Here is an 18,819-nt window from a genome sequence, read left to right on the forward strand (position 1 = left end):
ATCTTGGTTACGGGCATATCCCCAGTAGGGAGTGTGCAGGAGGCAGCTAATCGATGTTTCTCTCGCATCGATGTTTCTAACTCTCTATCCCTCTCTCTTCCTCTCTGTAAAAATTCAATAAAATATATTAAAAAAAAAATACTAGAGGCCCGGTGCACAAAAATTTGTGCACTTGGTGGGGGGCCCTCAGCCCGACCTGTGCCCTCTTGCAGTCTGGGACCCCTCAGGGGATGACCACCTGCTGGCTTAGGCCTATTCCTCGGGGGATTGGGCCTAAGCTGGCAATCAGACATCCCTCTGGCAGCCCTCGGGAGATGTCCACATGCCAGTGGAGAACAGACCTAAGCTGCAGTCGGACATCCTTAGCACTGCTGAGGAGGCAGGAGAGGCTCCCACCACCACCACTGTACTGGCAGCCATCAGCCTGGCTTGTGGCTGAGCAGAGCTCCTCCATGTGGGAGCTCACTGACCACCAGAGGGCAGCTCCTGAATTGAGCGTCTGCCTCTGGTGGTCAGTGTGTGTCATAGTGACCAGTCATTCCCAGTCTTTCTGCTGTTAGGGTCAGTTTGCATATTACCTTTTTACTATATAGGATAGAGGCCTGGTGCACGGGTGGGGGCCAGCTGGTTTGCCCTGAAGGGTGTCCTGGATCAGGGTGGGGGTCCCACTGGGGTGCCTGGCTAGTCTGGATGAGGGGCTGAGGGCTGTTTTCAGGCTGGCCAAGCCGGCGACGGAAGCTCCCAGCCTCTCCATTTTTTTCTTTTTTCTTTTTTTAATTCTGGGATTTATTTACCTTCTATAATTGAAACTTTGTTGCCGCTCCAGCTCCGAGGCCAGGGCCTGCTGAAAGCAGGTATCTGGGGTTTGTTTAGCTTCTATAATTGCAACTTTATTGCTTAGAGTGGAACTCAGAGCCCGGCCACAGCAGGGAAGAAGCTTGGCTTCCTCCATCACTGGAGCAAGCAAGCCTCCTGCTTGCTTCAGCTGCATGGCTGCCAGCCACCATCTTGGTTGGGTTAATTTGCATATCCTGCTGATTAGCCAATGGGAAGCATAGCGGAGGTATGGTCAATTACCATGTTGCTCTATTATTAGATTAGATACTCTTCCAAGGTTCACTTTTATAAGAATCTGTAAGAAGCTTCCTCTACCTTTCTTTAAAGGAGACCCAAAAGTTAAAAGAATCATACAGTATTGTGACTATCACTCTAAATACTTAGCTTTGCTTGCCTCTAAGAATCTTATAAGAAGGGTATCTGCCTTAATTCTATTTCAGTCTAGCATTGTTTCCCAACATTCCCAAGAAGCAGGTTGACCCATGAATAGCCTACTGAGGTGACTTTTATAGAATGATGCTATCCAATAAAAATATAATGTGAGCCACAAATGCAAGCCATATTTGTATGTATTTAAAAAATTTTTAATATGCACAATAAAATTGGAAAACAGGTAAAACTAATTTTATGAATATATTTTATTTAACCCAACATATCTAAATATTGTTACTTCAACACATTAATATAAAATATTAATGAGATATTTTATTGATACCAAGTTTTCAAAATCCAGTGTGTATTTTAACTCACAGAACTTGTCAATTTGGACAGCCATATTTCAAATTATCACTAACCACATGTGGCTGTTGGTTTGCATTTTGAACAGTACAGCTCTAGACGATATCAGAAGCACTAGGTCTTGACCCAATGAACCTGACCCAGAAGAACTTAGGCATATTAACATTCCCATGCATCTCGGTTGCCTCATCTGGGAGTTTACTCATTGACATCTATGTTTTAGGCATGGTGGTAGGCATAGGCTTAGTGAGGTCTTACCATAATAATCTCTTTTAAAAAAAAGTCTTTCTCCGTAACTCATCTTATGATCTCTAAAAAGTGTTAGAGAAGAACATAAGATCATTAAAAAGAAAAGGACACCATCTCTGTTTTAACTTGTGTCTCCTAAACCACCTACATTTTGAAATGCATAATCGTTTTTCATGTCCTACAACATCCAGAAACACAATGATTTCAAATAAGCTCTCTTGCCTCTACTAGTTTCCTGCTAGCTTTATTATTTGGCTGAAGCATTTCAGATGAAAGTTTATCTTCCTTTCTTCTATTTTACTTCAGTAACTTCTCAGTTCTGTGTTGAAGTTAATTTCATACTATTCCATTCTTCCAACTCTGAATCAATGTGTACTCCAGGCAGGAAACTCACTTTAGCTCTGGATGAGACCTCTCCCTTGAGACTGTCTTCAGAAAGGATGGCAGCTTTGGAGTTTCAGGAAATTCACGAGGAATAAAGAGAAATGAGGTTACAAGGCAGACACTAGAAGTAAGAAAACAGTAATGATCAATGATGAGGCAAACATGCCTGTCAAAATGAAACTTAAGTGGAGAGAATTATCAGGGAGGGAGGCTGCCACCTCCTGTCCATTTCCAAGGGACTCCAAGTACCAGCCAAGGCTCCCTTAATTGAGTAAAATGACAATCAGGCATGGCACTGAAACAGAGATGACTTTTATAAATAGGGCTGATAGCAGAATTTTTCCAACTTCTGATTGCTGTCTGGCTATGGTTCCACCTTAGAAAAATTCTTTCCTTAGAGTGCCAAATTCACAAGATGATTTTGCCCAACTCGGTGCCGCCATATTTTCTGAATCTCTTAAAATAGAATTGAATCATAATTTAGAGAAAGGATCCAGCATGCAAAAATGGATGGGCACATGGGATGAGGCCAAGTCTGTGAGATGCATTTGCCCCATGAATAGTGAAATCTTCTCTCTTAAATCTGAAAATGTTACTGAAGCACAGCTTTTGAAATTGAAGTAAGACTCTTCTCATAGTAGTTTGCTTTTGGGAAATGGAAATATTAGATGCTTGTTAACTCTGTCAATTTGGTGCCTCCACCCAAAAGGAAAATTCTGTCTACTCTCCCAGTCTACCCCTCTATCATGCTACATCTCTCTCTCTCTCTCTCTCTCTCTCTCTCTCTCTCTCTCTCTCTCTCTCTCTCTCTCTCTCTCTCTCTCTCTCTCTCTCTCTCTCTCTCTCTCTCTCTCTCTCTCTCTCTCTCTCTCTCTCTCTCTCTCTCTCTCTCTCTATCTCACACACACACACACACACACAGACACTTCAGCATTTGAATCACCACTACATAGCTAAAACTTGAGAAGAAAGATTACATGTAGAGTTTGTTCATGTCCTGTGATAATGGTCTAAATGGGTTCAGTCACCTTCTCTATCTCACTGCTAAAGACACAAGGCCTTACAAGTAAGCTCTCTCAGTGACTCAGAGCAGTCTGAGAAAACATTGTTATCTTAGAAAACATTGCAGGGTTCAAGGGCTTTCAGAAGGGAAATGGTGGCAGGATCAGGAGCCCTGCTGCTCTATTGCCTTGGGCTGGTCACCACTGGGGAGAAAGCTTCAAATCCTGCCAAAGGAGTTAGTGAAAATGCTCAATTCTGTGAAGATGATAGCAGAAAAGACTTGGTAATCTTGCTGCTATCCCTGACATCCTATTGTCTCCATGTGGCTGATGTGAGGCACACCCTGCCTATTCATGGGTGCCCCAGGCATGGTAAATAGCATACTGCAAACTCATCCTGTGGTGACTCAATGATGAACCACCTGCAACAGACAGTCCTCAATAGCCAGTTTCCTGTGAGGGCTCAGCAAATCCTCTCATGGTCACACTCCCTTCCTAGAGTGGCCCCCATCATATGAATGATTGATTATGAGTTATAATGGCTCAACAGTATTGGCCCAACTCAGGAAAACTATGAATGGTCATCCTTTGGGGCCAGATAAGCTTTGTTGAGACTATATCATAGCTCAACTTCACCCTCTGCCCAATTTTTCCCACAGGTATTAATCCTAAGAGCATGCCTAGGAAATGTCTTGTCTGCTGAATACTTGCCATGTGCCTGGCACTATGCCCAGTGCTGGCAATGCAGACATGGAAGACCATCCCTGGGCCAAGGAGTTCACCATCTATTCCAGAGAGAAGCAAATAAACATGCACTTAGAATGTACTGTGGCCAGTGATATGACAGAAATTAAGTATGGGGCGTACCTATGAGGGTCATTCAGCCTAGCCTGGGAGCAGGTTATAACAGGGGTTGTAACAGCAATGAGAGGGTCAGGGAACACTTCTCAGAAAGGTGAGGTCTGAGCCCAGTCCTGGAGCACTGCCAGTTGTTAACCAGGTGTATTGGTTTCCTTTTGAAGCTGTGACAAATTATTACAAACTCAGGGGCTTAAAACAACACAAATTTTCTCTCATAATTCTAGTGGTCAGACACCGAAAGCCAGTTTTACTAAGCTAAAGACAAGATGTCAACAAGGCTGGATCCTTCTGTAAGTTGTAGGATAGAATTTGTTTCCTTACTTCTTCCAGCCTTTAGAGGCTGCCCACATTTTTTGGCTTGTAGCCTCTTCTTCCATCTTCAAAGCCAGCAGCACAGCATCTCTTCTTGATCTTCCTGCCCCTCCCTTGTAAGTCCCCTTGTTTGGGATGACATTGGCCCACTCTGTAAAGTGACATATTCCCATGTTTCAGGGATTAAGATGTAGACACCTTCAGGAAGGCATTATGCAACCTCCTATACCAGTGACATACCCGAATCAACATTCCAGGCAGAGGGTTGAACATGTGCAAGGACAAGGAGGTATGGCCCAGTGTCACTGGGGCATCTCCAGGTAATTCATAAGGTGGAAGCATAGGTTTCAAGAGAGGCATGTCAAGAAGAGATCAAACTGGACAGAGATGCAGGGTTGCTGGATCATTTAGGACATTGTATTTTAAGCTTGACTTACACTTAATTACATATGTGACTTATCTCCCTATTTGCATATGAGCACCTGAGGTCAGGATTTGGGTCCCTGTCTTCTTGATGCCACCACAGGTCTGGCTCAGTGACTGGCACAGAGCAAGAACTCAGCACATGTGTGTGACATCAACAAATGCCAGCTTTGCCCTGCTATTAGACCATAGTGTCTGAGTAATCTGAGCCAAGAACAAAAGTCCCCAGAGCCTGGCTGGCATGATCCTGTGCAACTTCTTCTTGGCAGTGTGACTGGCCTGCTGGCAGGGGTGTTTCCTGAGCCAGCAGTGTGTGTGGCACCAGTGGGAGAAGGCTTTTTAGAGTGTCCGTGATAAAACCGGCAAAATGGTCACTGTGAAAGTTGGAAAGTGGGTCCATGAGAGCTTACTATGCTCTTCTCTCTACTGAATATTTCCATAATTAAGTTTTAAAAAGGTTACATGAGCAGAGGTGAGGTGCACATAGCATCCTACAAAGGGCAACAGGCACCAAAATGGGAGTGAAGTCTGTAGTTGAGCCCAGACCAGGGTTAAAAGGGATGAAGGCTAAAGGCTTGTGTCCATAACTTAATGAGGTAACATCTGGGCTGGTGCTTCATCAACTGTCGAGTTCTGCAGATCCTTGAGGGGCTTTTCCTCAAAAGGTTAAGTTAACACAAACATTTGCTCAGAATTTAGGCCATTTTCCAATCTTTCATGGAATAAATGAGTTGAATTTCCTTCCCATCAGGAAGCTCAGGGCCCACTGAAATAATGCCTTCTCCACGCAGCCTTCCCTTTGACACCCTCCGTTTAAGATATGCTGGTTTCCTCCCATCTCTGCCCCTCACCCCAGACGCTGAAGGACGCCAGCGACAATGCGCGCAAGGACTTCCACCGAGAGGCCGAGCTGCTGACCAACCTCCAGCATGAACACATTGTCAAGTTCTACGGTGTCTGCGTGGAGGGCGACCCGCTCATCATGGTCTTCGAGTACATGAAGCATGGGGACCTCAACAAGTTCCTCAGGTACAGTGCGGCAGGAGGGCGAGGCAGGAGTGGGCCTTCGGGGTTCAGGCAGCCTGAGGTGGAGCCCCTGAAGTCCTGTCTGGCTCCAACGTGCTGTTTTCTTTCCAAGAAAGCTGCCCCTCAGCTTTTCAAGATTAGCAAACGTGCAGCCTGGGATTTCTTGGTAGAGGGTGTCACTTAGGAGAAACAGGAAGGGTGTAAGGGGCAGGCAACCAAGTTGCACCTGCCCTTGCTGGCCTCAGTTTCCTTACTAGTAAAAGGGATGTGTTTATATCAACAAAAAGGACTACTGTCAGGACGATTGGGATGGGAGGTGATTAATAAATCTTGTCCCCATGCCCTTATTCCCGGCCACATTTTCCTGGGATGTTTATTATGTCTTCCGTGTTATGGCAATACCTATACCTCTGTTCTCTGGATTCTGTGGGCCCTGGGGGGCTTTTCACCAGAAGTCGGTACCAGTAGCTTCATGCATCCACTAGAAGATTCAGAAACCATGTAGTCTAAGTAATAAGGCAATTGTGGAGAGAGCAGTGGAAGGGGGAGCTTGTACTGCTGTGTTTGGAAATGTCATCACGTGGCCATCGGATCACTTTCACCATCTCTAGCCTCATGAATACATGTGGAACTAAGTTCTCTTTGGCTGGGACAAATCTTTCTCTGATTTGCCTCTGATTGTGTGGGTGATGGAGATTAGGAATATGGAGCCAATTCATGGTGTTCAGAGACAATCACCCTAAAAATGTGTTATCCAATATCAGCAAAGGTTTTCTTGTAGGTGATAGGAGAGTGGATGATGGTAGATTTCACACATTGTCTTGTTGGACCTAATATGAATAAGGAGCTGAATTTTGCTGAGGTCCAGCTGCACATTGGAAAAATATTTTTCCTTGTTCCCATGCTCTAGGCTACTTGTTTAATTAAAAATGGTGCTTTCCATAAATTGTAGCATAATAAATCCACATGTACCCATTAGATGTAATTAAATGCTTCTGTGAGCTCAGACTGTGCATGTGCGTGTAAGCACACTCCTGTGTGTGTGTGTGTGTGTGTGTGTGTGTATTCTTTCACTTTTGGCTCCATCAGCCTCTCCCTACCTCTCCTTTCTGCCTCCCAGAAGGAGCAGGCACCTGGTTCTTCCTTGGCATCTTGCCCAGGGCACGAAGCTATTGGAAACCTCCTCCTCTCAATTTTAGAACCTGCTGAACTCTGGGAATGAGAGGTTTTCCATGCCAAGGATCAGGTTCTTAGGTGCAATACTGTGCTGTGCACAGTCTATCCTCTCTTTCTGGAAGGAAACCCAGCCTTCAAACTGCCATGAATGTGTTCCCAAGTGTCATTGGCACTGCCCTATGAAGACAGATGCCTACAGTTATCTTCCCACCCTTTTCATTCAGCCAAAGGGCACCCATTCAGTAGAAACATGGTCAGGCCCTATGCTAGGTTGGCTAGTGGGTGACAGGGCTGGAATTCAAACCCACAGCCTCTGGCTGCAAAACCCCCAGTTTTTCACCATTGCAATACCTCCTCTTGAGGTTGTGCTAAAAGATCAGAAGAAAGCAGTGTGCTATGGCATTCCTCAGCCAGAACAATGTGGCGAAGTGCTGGCTGTGACCCACACGGGGAGCGTACAAGCCGAGGAAGGTGAGAAGCCTGTTGAACCTCCCCGCTCTCCACAATGGGGCGGAGGTGTTGATGGTGCTTTTTCCCTCTTAAATCATGTTCTCATGGAAGAGATGAGCTATGTTTTTATTTCAAAGAGTTGCAGGATAGCCTGGGGAATGAAACAGAGGGCTCTTGTGCTAACTTTATTTATAGTCTTCTTAAGAACTTGTTTAGAAGACTCACCTGCCCTCTATTCACAGCAGGACTTTCTGCTCAATGAAAGCATCCACAGGATTTTCTCACTAGGAGGAGCCTTGTTCCAATCCCTAGAAGCAAGCAGGCACCTGCCCTACCCCACACATGGTAGTGTAGCGTGCAGAAGCCTTTGGCGGGCGCCTCCACCTTCTGAATGTGAGGGTGGAGGCTGGAGTTTTGCACAGAGGTAGCCTTTTGCACTCGCCTCACATTTTTCCTTTTCCCCCAAGTCTTTGCAATGGACAGATTCTTAGCGGAATCTCAGCTGTGGCAAATCAGCAACTTATTTCACTCTTTGCACTACATCTATGAAGATTTCATCCTGGCCTAGCTTTTCTGGGTATTTCAGGATTTCTCATAGTCTATGTGCTCCCCTAGGGCCTCCTACTGGTATGGAGGTCACATAAGAGCTTTGACTCCTATGATGGGTGGAAACATTCATATTTTTCCCTGCCTCTCAGTGCTGGGAAGGGTTGGGCTTGAGTAACCTTTAGTGAGGTGGGAAGGGCCAGCGCTATGGAATCCCTAAGAATGCTGGCACTGGCAACCACAAAAAGGAATGCCCAAAGGACAAGTTGTGCTGTCACGTCACCTCTCCATTTCTTTTTGAAGAGGAACCTGCTTACAGAGTCTTTCTCTATGGCTTTTTAAAAATTATTAAATGTATTGGGGTGGCATTGGTCAATAAAATTATATAGGTTTCAAGTGGAAAATTTGAGAATACATCATCTGTATATTGTATGGTGTGCTTGCCACCCAAAGTCAAATCCTCTTCTGTCATCATATATTTGACCCCCTTTACTCTTTACGTAAAGTCAAATCCTCTTCTGTCATCATATATTTGACCCCCTTTACTCTTTATGTAAAGATTAAAGGAGGCAAAAACATGGAAAAAGAGGAGACAATAGCTACTGCAACTTGGAAATGAGCTCACGGCATAAATAGGAATAATTTGTGACAATAAACACATAACAGGGGAGGGGTATAGGTCTCTCGGGCTTTTCAATGAAAGGCCACAAAGCACCACACAAGCAGAGTTTCAATTGCTCCTCCCATGGGTGTGCTTAGGAAGGTGCAGTCACTATCTCCACTTTCCAGGTGAGAAGCAGGTCCAGAGAGGCTCAGTAGCTCACCTGAGGTCATAGCCAGTGTGTTAGAACAGGGTTCAAGTTCAGTTCTGATACCCAGAGCCTTGCCCACTGCACTGCAAGACGGTTTGCTCCAGTGAGAGAGTTTGAGCTGAAGAGACCCCTGAGGCATTTCCCCCATATTACTCCTCAGTGTGACAAGAGGAGGTCGGGGGCTGTGGTTTGAGTGGAGGTGAAATAAATGTGCTAAGACTTTTCTTGTACAAAAACAGGAAGCTCCTCCCCAGGAATGGGTCGATCAGATATTTACTAGTAGAGATAGAGGGGACCTAAACGATCACATGGCATCATGTCGTTTTGTAGTTCTGACTAATGGGGAAATCACACACTGGAAAAGTTAAAAGCCTTCCCCAGACCATGGTGCTGGACACCCCAAAGACTGGGAAACTCCCCACCTCCCTGTCCAGTGCTTGTTCTCTGAGAATACAAGAACGGAAGATCAGATGACAGCATGTTTTGGAAATCAAGGAAAGGCGGAATGGCTGTGGGCTGGAGCCCTGCTGGAGCAGGGTAAATGCCTGTGCTTGAGAAGCTCATCCCACCTGGGGTGGTGCTGGTGGGTAAGCGGAGGGGCAACACCAGATGGGGGTTGTTGGAGAATCCTGGCTCTCTCACTTTCAAATCCTCATACTGCTCTGGAACCCTGCAGGTCCATTCACCACTTTAAAATTCATTTTAAATCCTCTATTATTTATTTTAAGTTCTTCAACGTGTCTGGAAAGAGATGTCATTGGCATTGACTTTGGGAGGGAGAAGCCCTTGACCAGGCCTTTATTCCTTGCCCCCTCAGGGCACCAGGGCCTGTGACACCAATGTTGGCTCAACATGCAGGGTTAGAATGGGGACTGCAGGCACTGATTGCATATCCTAAGAGCGGAGGCACTCCCCGAAACACCTATCAGTGTTGCAATGCCTTAAATCAGCGATGTTTAACCACCGTGGCAGGCACACTGGTGGGCAGCAAGAATTTTTAAAACATGCATACCTGATTATTTAGTCAAAGGCACTGACTTCCCTTACATTGTCAAATAAAAAATAGCAACAGCCAACACAAGAGCCATGTGGTGTGAATGAGTCAAAATTATACCTATTTCTATTGTCAGATCGGCAAAAAAATATATTTTCCGGTTCATTGCAGAATTTTAATAATTAGTTTATGTGTGCCATGAGATGAAAAAGGTTGAAAATTCCTGCCTTAAATCATTCCTGGGAAAAGATAGGAGAAAGAGAAGACAAAAAAATCATACTCTCCCCACCCCCCAAAATATATATATATAAAGAAGAAAACTTGTCAGTAAAAGAATGAATGTGTTGTGATTCAAAGAATTTTGCCTATGTGGTGGCCAGTGTATGCTTTGAGCTGGAGATCAGGGGGAAGGGTGGGCACAGGAGGTGGCACTGTTCATGGGGAATGAATGTACAGGCTGAGGATGCCCTGGGATTCTGATGACTTGGGCTTACTAAGATGAGGGCAGCTTGGAAACCATGCCCAGCTGCAGAGCAGGTGGGACCAGGGAGACCAGAGTTGCCAGCTCTGGCCCTGGTGGGGCACTCTGGAGGGATTGCCCTGAGTATGTGTGTGTGTGGGGGGGGGAGGGGGGGGTGCTGGGCTGCAGCATGTGGCTGGGAGGGATGGAAGGTGTGGGCTCAATGATCCATTGCTCTAGAAGAGCCAAACTCTCCCACCTGATTGTGATTTTGTTGTTGGGTTCTTATTTGTTTTGCGTCAGCCACCTACTGCTTTTCGGAGTCAGGGGACTACTTCTGAAGCCCCTAAAACATGAACCTGTCTGTATGTTGGGGGTGAGGGGTGGTCCTGGAATTCTGGACTCTGTGGGAATGGAAGCCTGGGTGCTTTTGAAGTATAACCATGGGTGAAGCATCTTTTCCTCCTCTGCGTGCTAAGTCCGGCGGCGTCTGTTAGCACCAGTAGCTGATGGGGGCAAAGAGCCCCTCCAGGCAAAGAATTCCCCCCAGCAACTCCTTCTGTGACCTCCGCAGGGCACACGGACCTGACGCCGTGCTGATGGCCGAAGGCAACCCGCCGGCGGAGCTGACGCAGTCGCAGATGCTGCACATTGCCCAGCAAATCGCAGCGGGCATGGTGTACCTGGCGTCCCAGCACTTCGTGCACCGAGACCTGGCCACCCGGAACTGCCTGGTCGGGGAGAACCTCCTGGTGAAAATCGGGGACTTTGGCATGTCCCGGGACGTGTACAGCACTGACTACTATAGGGTAAGTGGCTGCACCCCCAGGACCCTGGGGCCTGGTTATATTATTTGCTCGGGCAGCCATAACAAAATACCATGGACGACGTGGCTTAAACAACTGAAGTTTATTTTCTCCAAGTCCAAGATTAAGGTGGCTGCAGGGTTGATTTATTCTAAGGATTCTCTCCTTGACTTTCAGACAGCACCTTCCCTCTGTCCTCCCCGGGTTTTCCTCTGTGCAGGCACCCCCTGGGGTCTCCGTGTGGCTAAATTTCCTCTCCTTATGTGAATACCAGTCAGACTGGATTAGGGCATCATTTTAACTCAATCACGTCCTTAAGGCCCCATCTCCAAGTACAGCCGTATTCTGCGGTACTAATGAGAGCACAGTTCGGTCTACAACATTCTCCTGCTCTTTCCACACCTTTCAGGTGTGCGGTCTCTCCCTGAGGGCAATCCTCAGCCTGAGAATTTCACCAGGAAAACCTGAGGGCCTGGGGAAATTCCTAAGGGCATGAGGTTAAAGGATTTTGAGGTTTGTACTTGATTCTGTTAAATTATGTCTGAAGGCTTTGTTTGAGGTTTGACCTAAGATGAACTTGTTCATGGAAATAATGGTACCCCAGACCTTGGAAGTTCCCCCACGGAACCGTCTTGGTTGAAAGTGGATTAGCTGGTGGTGTCGCTGTGAGATGCAAGAAGCACCATCCTGCAGGTTTCTGAAGAGCCCCACCCAGTCCAGAAGCTCTAGCAGGGGTCCTCAAACTTTTTAAACAGGGGGCCAGTTCACTGTCCCTCAGACCGTTGGAGGGCCAGACTATAGTTTAAAAAAAAACTATGAACAAATTCCTGTGCACACTGCACATATCTTATTTTGAAGTAAAAAACCAAAACGGGAACAAATACAATAATTGTATCTGCATGTCGTCCGCCGGCTGTAGTTTGAGGACCCCTGCTCTAAGGGGTTGAGTTATAGACAATCATTCAAATCCACCGATTACCAGCAATTGGCCCCTATGGCATGTTAGATTTGCTAACTGAGATCTTGGGACCTGGGTCTGAGAAAAAAGGGATACTTCTGGAAACCTCGAAGTCCTGATACTGAAAGCAAAGGTTCAGGTGGCGTTCTACCACCTCAAAGCCTCAATTCTGTTTTCTTCTTTTTCTGGAATTTCAAGGGTAGAAGAAGAGAATAGGAAGGAAAGGGAGTAAATGTGCTGTGTGTATATATAGCCTAAGACAGTGGTTCTCAACCTTCCTAATGCCGCAACCCTTTAATACAGTTCCTCATGTTGTGGTGACCCCCAACCATAAAATTATTTTCGTTACTACTTCATAACTGTAATTTTGCTACTGTTATGAATCCTAATGTAAATATCTGATATGCAGGATGTATTTAGGCGACCCCTGTGAAAGGGTCGTTCGACCCGCAAAGGGGTCGCGACCCACAGGTTGAGAACCGCTGGCCTAAGAGGATAAAATGGATAATGTGACTAACTTTCATAATAAGGTAGGGCTGGTGAAGAAAAGGCCTCTCCTCACCTTTACTCTTCCCTTGACGATTTATTCGTGAGGAGGAGCCTTCTCAGTTTGTTTCCTGTAGTTCTCTCTGCAGCCTGACTCACCTCCAATGCCTCTGCACTTTAGCTGAGCTAACTTTGCTTCAATTAGTCTAAGACAGCGATTTTCAACCTGTGTGACACAGCATAGTGGAGTGCCCCAAGAACTTTTCAAATATGCAGTACCTGACTCTGTAGTCAGGGGCACTGACCTCTTTTCCCTTAGATTGTCAAATAAAAATTAACAACAGCCAACACAACAATATCCATGTGATATGATGAATCAAAATTACACCTTTTTTTGTCAGATTGGCAAAGAATATAATATATATTTTTGGTGTGCAACAGAATTTTAGTAATTAGTTTATGTGTGCCATGAGATGAACAAGGTTGAAATTCACTGGTCTAAGACAATGAGTTTATGGCCTTGGTGTATATTCTTCTGTAGATATTTTTTGTGATGTGTTATTTTTTTCCTTTGTCACCTCCATAGGCATTGTCCACATTTTGTATAGCAAGGAGTGGAGGCCAAAATTAAAAATGATTATCTTGAGTGTATTTGTAGAAAACATGAGCATAGTCTCAACTTCAAGTGTTCAGAGTGTAGCTTCAAAGCACCTGTCCTGAGTTTAGGGATGGCTAGTTTGATCTAGATATCTTAAATGGGGGAGTGGGGTGTTATTACCAATGAATGCATCTCCTCTGTTAGCTCTGCTTCTTTGGTGGTAGGTGGGGGTAGGGGCCTGTTCCCTTTAGTGGTGCTTCCCAAAGGGAAAGCTTTGCTGAGCTTGATGAGCATCTAAGGGAAAAACACATGGCCCAAGTAACAGCTTTCTCTTTAGCAGGAAGTTAACCAAGGTCTCAGAGTGTCTGGCACAAAATAAGTGCCCAATAAATGTTTTCAACTATATCATTATCCAAATCGATTATCCACCCAATTAAAAAATTGGCAAAGGATTGAAGTAGAGATGTCTCCAAAGAAAATACACAAATGGCCAATAAGCACATGAATCGATGCTCAATATCATTAGTCATTTGGGAAATGTAAATCAAAACCACAATGAGCTACCACTTTATACCCCCTGGGATGGCTGTAATAAAAAGACAGACAAAAACAAGTGTTAATGGGGATGTGGAGAAATTGGAACCCTTATAAACTGCTGGTGGGAATGTAAAATGGTGCAACTGCTTTGGAAAACAGTTTGGCAGTTCTTCAAAATGTTCAACATAGAGTCACCATATAACCCAGCAATTCCATTCCTAGGTATACACCCAAGAGAATTGAAATCATATGTTTACACAAAAACTTGTACACAGTGGAAACAACAACATTATTCATAATAGCTATAAAGTGAAAATAATTGAAGTGTCCATCGATTGATAAATAAACAAAAATTCATAGTTTATACAGTGGAATATTATTTATTAATTAAAAGGAATGAAGTACTGATTCATGCTACAATATGGATGAACCTTGCAATTACTATGGAAAGTAAAAGAAGCCAGACACAAAAGATCACATATTGTATGATTTCAATTTATATAAAATGTCCAGAATAGGCAAATCTATAGGGACAGAAGGTAGGCTAGTAGTTGCCAGGGGTTAGGGCAATGAAGAATGAGGAGTGACAGCTAGTGGATATGGACTTCCTTTATGGGATGATAAATTTTTTCTAGAATTGTATAGTGGTCATTTAGTGTATTTGAAAATACACTAAAAACCATTGAATGTGTACATTTAAAGGGTAAATATTATGGTATATAAATTATATCCCAATTTTTAAAAACCTGAAACAGGAAAATACTAGCCAAATAGCGACATTGGATATAAGGAGTTAGTCTTGGTCATCTATATATTATAAAAGCACTGTCACTTGTCACATGCCATATTTTATCATTTGTTAAAAAGAAAACCCTCCACTTAGATGACATATTCCTGAAGTACTTCCTTCTGAATTGATTGGAGAAAAGAATAATTCCCAGTTCCTTTATCTCTTAAATGTTCTTGGAACTCTCCCAGTCATTAAGAAACGTGTTTCTGGTGCCACTTTATTCAGTCCTTCTGCCCCCCACTAGTTGCAGCTGCAGGGTTTATAATGTTCACTTGGTTGTTTGTTGTTCCCGCTGAAGAGAAGGAAAAGAACCAGCCTTATGTTAGCTTAGTTAAGGTGGGAAAAGTGGGTGAGGGAATGTAAGATCTGGCAATGTGATAGCCTAGGAAAACAAAAAAAGTAACCTCTCAAATTTCAAAATGATGGTTTGCCTTTTGGTTCCATGAAAGTATTTATCATCATGGAACTCCTTTGCAGAATTTTTTTTTTTTTCTTATTAAAACATCAAAAGCAGCCCAGCTGGCGTGGCTCAGTAGTTGAGCATCGACTTAAGAACCAGGAGGTCAGGGTTTGATTCCTGGTCAGGGTTCATGTCCAGGTTGTGGGCTGATCCCCAGGAGGGGGCTTGCAGGAGGCAGCCAATCAATGATTCTTTCTCATCATTGATATTTCTATCTTTCTCTCCCTTCCTCTCTGAAATCAACAAAAATATTAAACAAAAAACAAACAAACAAACACCAAAAGCATATCAGTGGAGTCCATGCCATTGAGTTTGTCAGATAGACAAGCAGAGGCTGTTGCTGTGTTTGCAGGTGAACTCCAGAACATCTCACAGCAGCTATTTGCCAGAACACTTTTCGCTTTTACATTAGTTATTTACCTGTTGCATCATCTATAAGCTTGGCATTCAACGCCTCCCCACCAGGGTGCCTCTTCATCTTCTCTGTTGTAGCAATGTGTTCTCCTTACAGTTCGGGTTTCTCATGTGCAGACACCTTTTCTTCTTATTCTCCTCTGGTCTTCACCCTCCAAGGTGACAAGCTGCTGTTGCTGATGTGGCTGGTCCTTAGCTATGTTAAATACCCTTTCCGCCATAGTAATGGGGGAGGATTTTCGTGTTAGCCAACGGTATCTTATACAGAAGGATGGTGATTAGGCCTGGAGTCAAATTTATTGAGGAGTAACATGCCCCTTGTCTTTAAGCAAGAACCAGTCCCACTAGCAGCCCAAGCCTTCTGCTCATAGTGGCTCATGGGCAGCGTTGTGCGGTGGCCACAGCCCTGTGCAATCTGGGGCAGCAGGGGCAGGTGGCAGCTGTTCTTCCATCATGAAAACGGCTGCCTCAAGGCTTACACCCTGTTGCAGCTGAGCTAATTATATCTTCCCAATGAAGGAAGAAATCAGAATGCTGCATTTGCATGGAAACCAGCCTGATTTGGTGGGTCCAAAATTACTCTAGCATTTATGTTCTCTGAATTGTTTTAATTAGCAGCTCTGCAGTACTTGTCTTTTATTTCGTTTTTATTCCTTCCCACCACTGGCAAAAACTGACATTTAAGAAACATCTGAACCAGGTTTCTGTCACATTCTGCCTATGACAGACCTAGGATCTCACTCTATGTGGTCATTACTGTGCCACAGTGGATCCACTGAAATTTTTCTACTATGCACTTTGGTGGTTTTCACTGTTTGGGTCCGACATGTATTTAAAATGAATGTGATCTGTCGGTGAATAGAAGGCCCTAACCTCTGAAATCCTAGTTTTTGTGTCTTGTTCTTCTTTGGGCTTTGATTCTTCTTTGGGTGGTAAGAAATTCTATCCTTTAATTAATTCATCTTCCACTTAAGAAGGAAAAAAAAAGGAAGCAGAATAGGCAAATTGACTTAGGGTGGACATTGAACAAAGTAAATGAATATAATTTGACTAAACAAGGTCATGGTCAGAATCCTAAAATGTTAAAATGGTATTAGTCCAATAAATCATCTTTGGGTGCTCAATCCTGGTTTATTAGCTGCAGAGAGAACGGAAAATGGGTTGTACTAAAATCAGCGGATAGAACAAGTAGCAAAAAGAACTGATTTGAACTTCAGGGCCTTTCCTTTCCCACTCTGGAGTAAGAGGGGTGATGGACTAGAAAATAAAGTCCTGAACCACAGAGGAGAGGAGAAGGCTTAGATAAGTTAAGAACCGAACAACCACATAAGAAATAATCAAGAGGTAACTTTCATACCTCAGTATCTGAAAAAAGTATGCTTATTTTTAAAGGAATATTTTCATGTCCTATGAACATTTCTAGATAAGACAGGTAAGTAGGCAGACTAGATAGATGATAGATAGATAGATCTTGACTCATTTCACAAATATTTTTAGTGTGTTGTTGTGTAAAATGCCGATGTCATTTTCTCTGTGAATGCCTGCTAATTCTTAAGAAGCAATGCCAGCTTCACCTGCTCCCTGACTTCCTCCAAGCAGAGTAATTGCTCACAAAATTTGTGTGGTCTCTCAATACTTCATATAGATCAGCATTACAGCATAGAGCATGTTTCATCATGGAATTTTGTTCATATATGTTTCTCACTGATATGAGAGCAGGGGGAAGACAAGTCTTATACATCTTTGTATTCACACAGTCTGGCTGTACTAGGTGGCCAATCAGTGATTGTTGAACAAGGCGCACACCAGGAAAAGTCTTTTTTTTTTTTAAATATATTTTATTGATTTTTTACAGAGAGAAAGGGAGAGAGATAGAGAGTAAGAAACATCGATGAGAGAGAAACATCCATCAGCTGCCTCCTGCACATCTCCCACTGGGGATGTGCCCGCAACCCAGGTACATGCCCTTGACCGGAATCGAACCTGGGACCTTTCAGTCCGCAGGCCGACGCTCTATCCACTGAGCCAAACCGGTTTCAGCGAGGAAAAGTCTTTATGAATGAATCTGCTTAGCCCTGTGGATGAATGCAGAAGACACTCAGCTTTACAGTGGGCCTGGTTCTGAGATTAGGAGCACTGACTTCAGGAAGTAAAACTAGAGATACAGGGACATTCTTATCTCAGACAATTTCTTTTCAATGGAGAGCTCAGAGCTACAACTTACTTGCATGTTTTCTATAGTAGAAAAGCTTCCTTTGGTATACCTTTCCTAGAGCTCCTCAAAACCAGGCCCAGCGTTCACTTTAAGAGACAACACAATCTCTTCCTGAAACAGGAATGCCCTCAATGTCATTAACTCTCTTTGAATGTACCATTTCTTATCTTCCCCTTTAATGTATAACACTTACATGATGGTCCTTAACGTTCACATGAGCAATTATAGACTGTTCTGTTTGCAATCTTTAGATTAAACTGGACCCAGAAACATAAGAGTTTATTTATTTTATGAAATCATCCTCCATTTATGTCCTATATAACACAGAGAGAGCACTGTTGAGAGGAACCTGCCAGGGAGAAATCAGAACATTGAGTTCAGACTAATTCTATATTAAACTAGATTTGCATAAATTGTTTCAAGATTCTAAATTGGCTTAGTTTGTATTCAAGCCTTCCTAAGAATCTTTTCCATATGCTTTGGAGTTACAACAATGTGGGTGAGTGTTCTTTCACTCATTCATTCATTCAGCACACATTTATTAAACAGCTACTAAGTGCTAGGTGCTGTAATAGATACTAAAGGGATCCAGATAAAAAAGACACATGGGCTGTGACTTGAGGCAGTTTTCAGACTTGCGTCAATGTGATAAATGCAGGAATAGAGATAAGTACTGGCAACCCTAAAGAGGAAGCCAACAGCCTACTTTGGGAAATCAGAGTAGGGTTCACAGAGTTGAGACATTTGAGCTGGTATTTAAGATACAAACCCTAAATTGTTCTATTGGCAAGAGGGCTCTGGGCCAGGAGGGGAGGGAGACATTCTTGGCATAGGGGGCAACATATGAAAAGAGATGGCAGTATAAACATCACAGGATGTGTGGCCAGGGAATGGGACTCTGTTGCATGCATCTGAGATAACAAAGTAGGCTATTTAGGCTATTATCAGGTTTCACAGTGGCCTGTTTGCCATGCCAAAGACTTTGGACTTGGTCCTTTTGGCAGTGGGAAGCCACTGAAAGTTTTTATGCCAGAAAGTGACATATCAGATTGTATTATGTCAGCTTATGAAAATAGATCCACCCAACAGATTCCCAGATCCCCATTCCTGCACATCTTTGATTGGTCAGCAGTAGTCGGCAAATTGCGGCTCGGCAAACCACGACTCGCGAGCCACATGCTGCTCTTTGGCCCCTTGAGTGTGGCTCTTCCACAAAATACCGGCTCTTCCACAAAATACTGACTTCTATGCTTGGGCCACGAAGTTTCAGTTGCACTGTACATGTG

At 44.0% G+C, this 18,819-nt stretch overlaps 1 protein-coding gene across 2 annotated transcripts in view; it reads left to right on the top strand.

Annotated features, from left to right (window-relative positions):
* The window catches only part of NTRK2 (neurotrophic receptor tyrosine kinase 2), a 311,333-nt gene that overhangs the window by 238,258 nt on the left and 54,256 nt on the right, over window positions 1-18,819 (top strand). For both annotated transcript variants that reach the window (XM_081103075.1, XM_081103076.1), the window contains 2 exons: window positions 5,662-5,834; window positions 10,844-11,078. In XM_081103075.1, the coding sequence (XP_080959201.1) occupies window positions 5,662-5,834; window positions 10,844-11,078 (408 nt within the window). The remainder of the gene's footprint in view (window positions 1-5,661; window positions 5,835-10,843; window positions 11,079-18,819) is intronic.

The sequence above is a fragment of the Myotis nattereri genome, assembly GCF_964212035.1.
Source record: "Myotis nattereri genome assembly, chromosome: 12".
Lineage (NCBI taxonomy): Eukaryota > Metazoa > Chordata > Mammalia > Chiroptera > Vespertilionidae > Myotis > Myotis nattereri.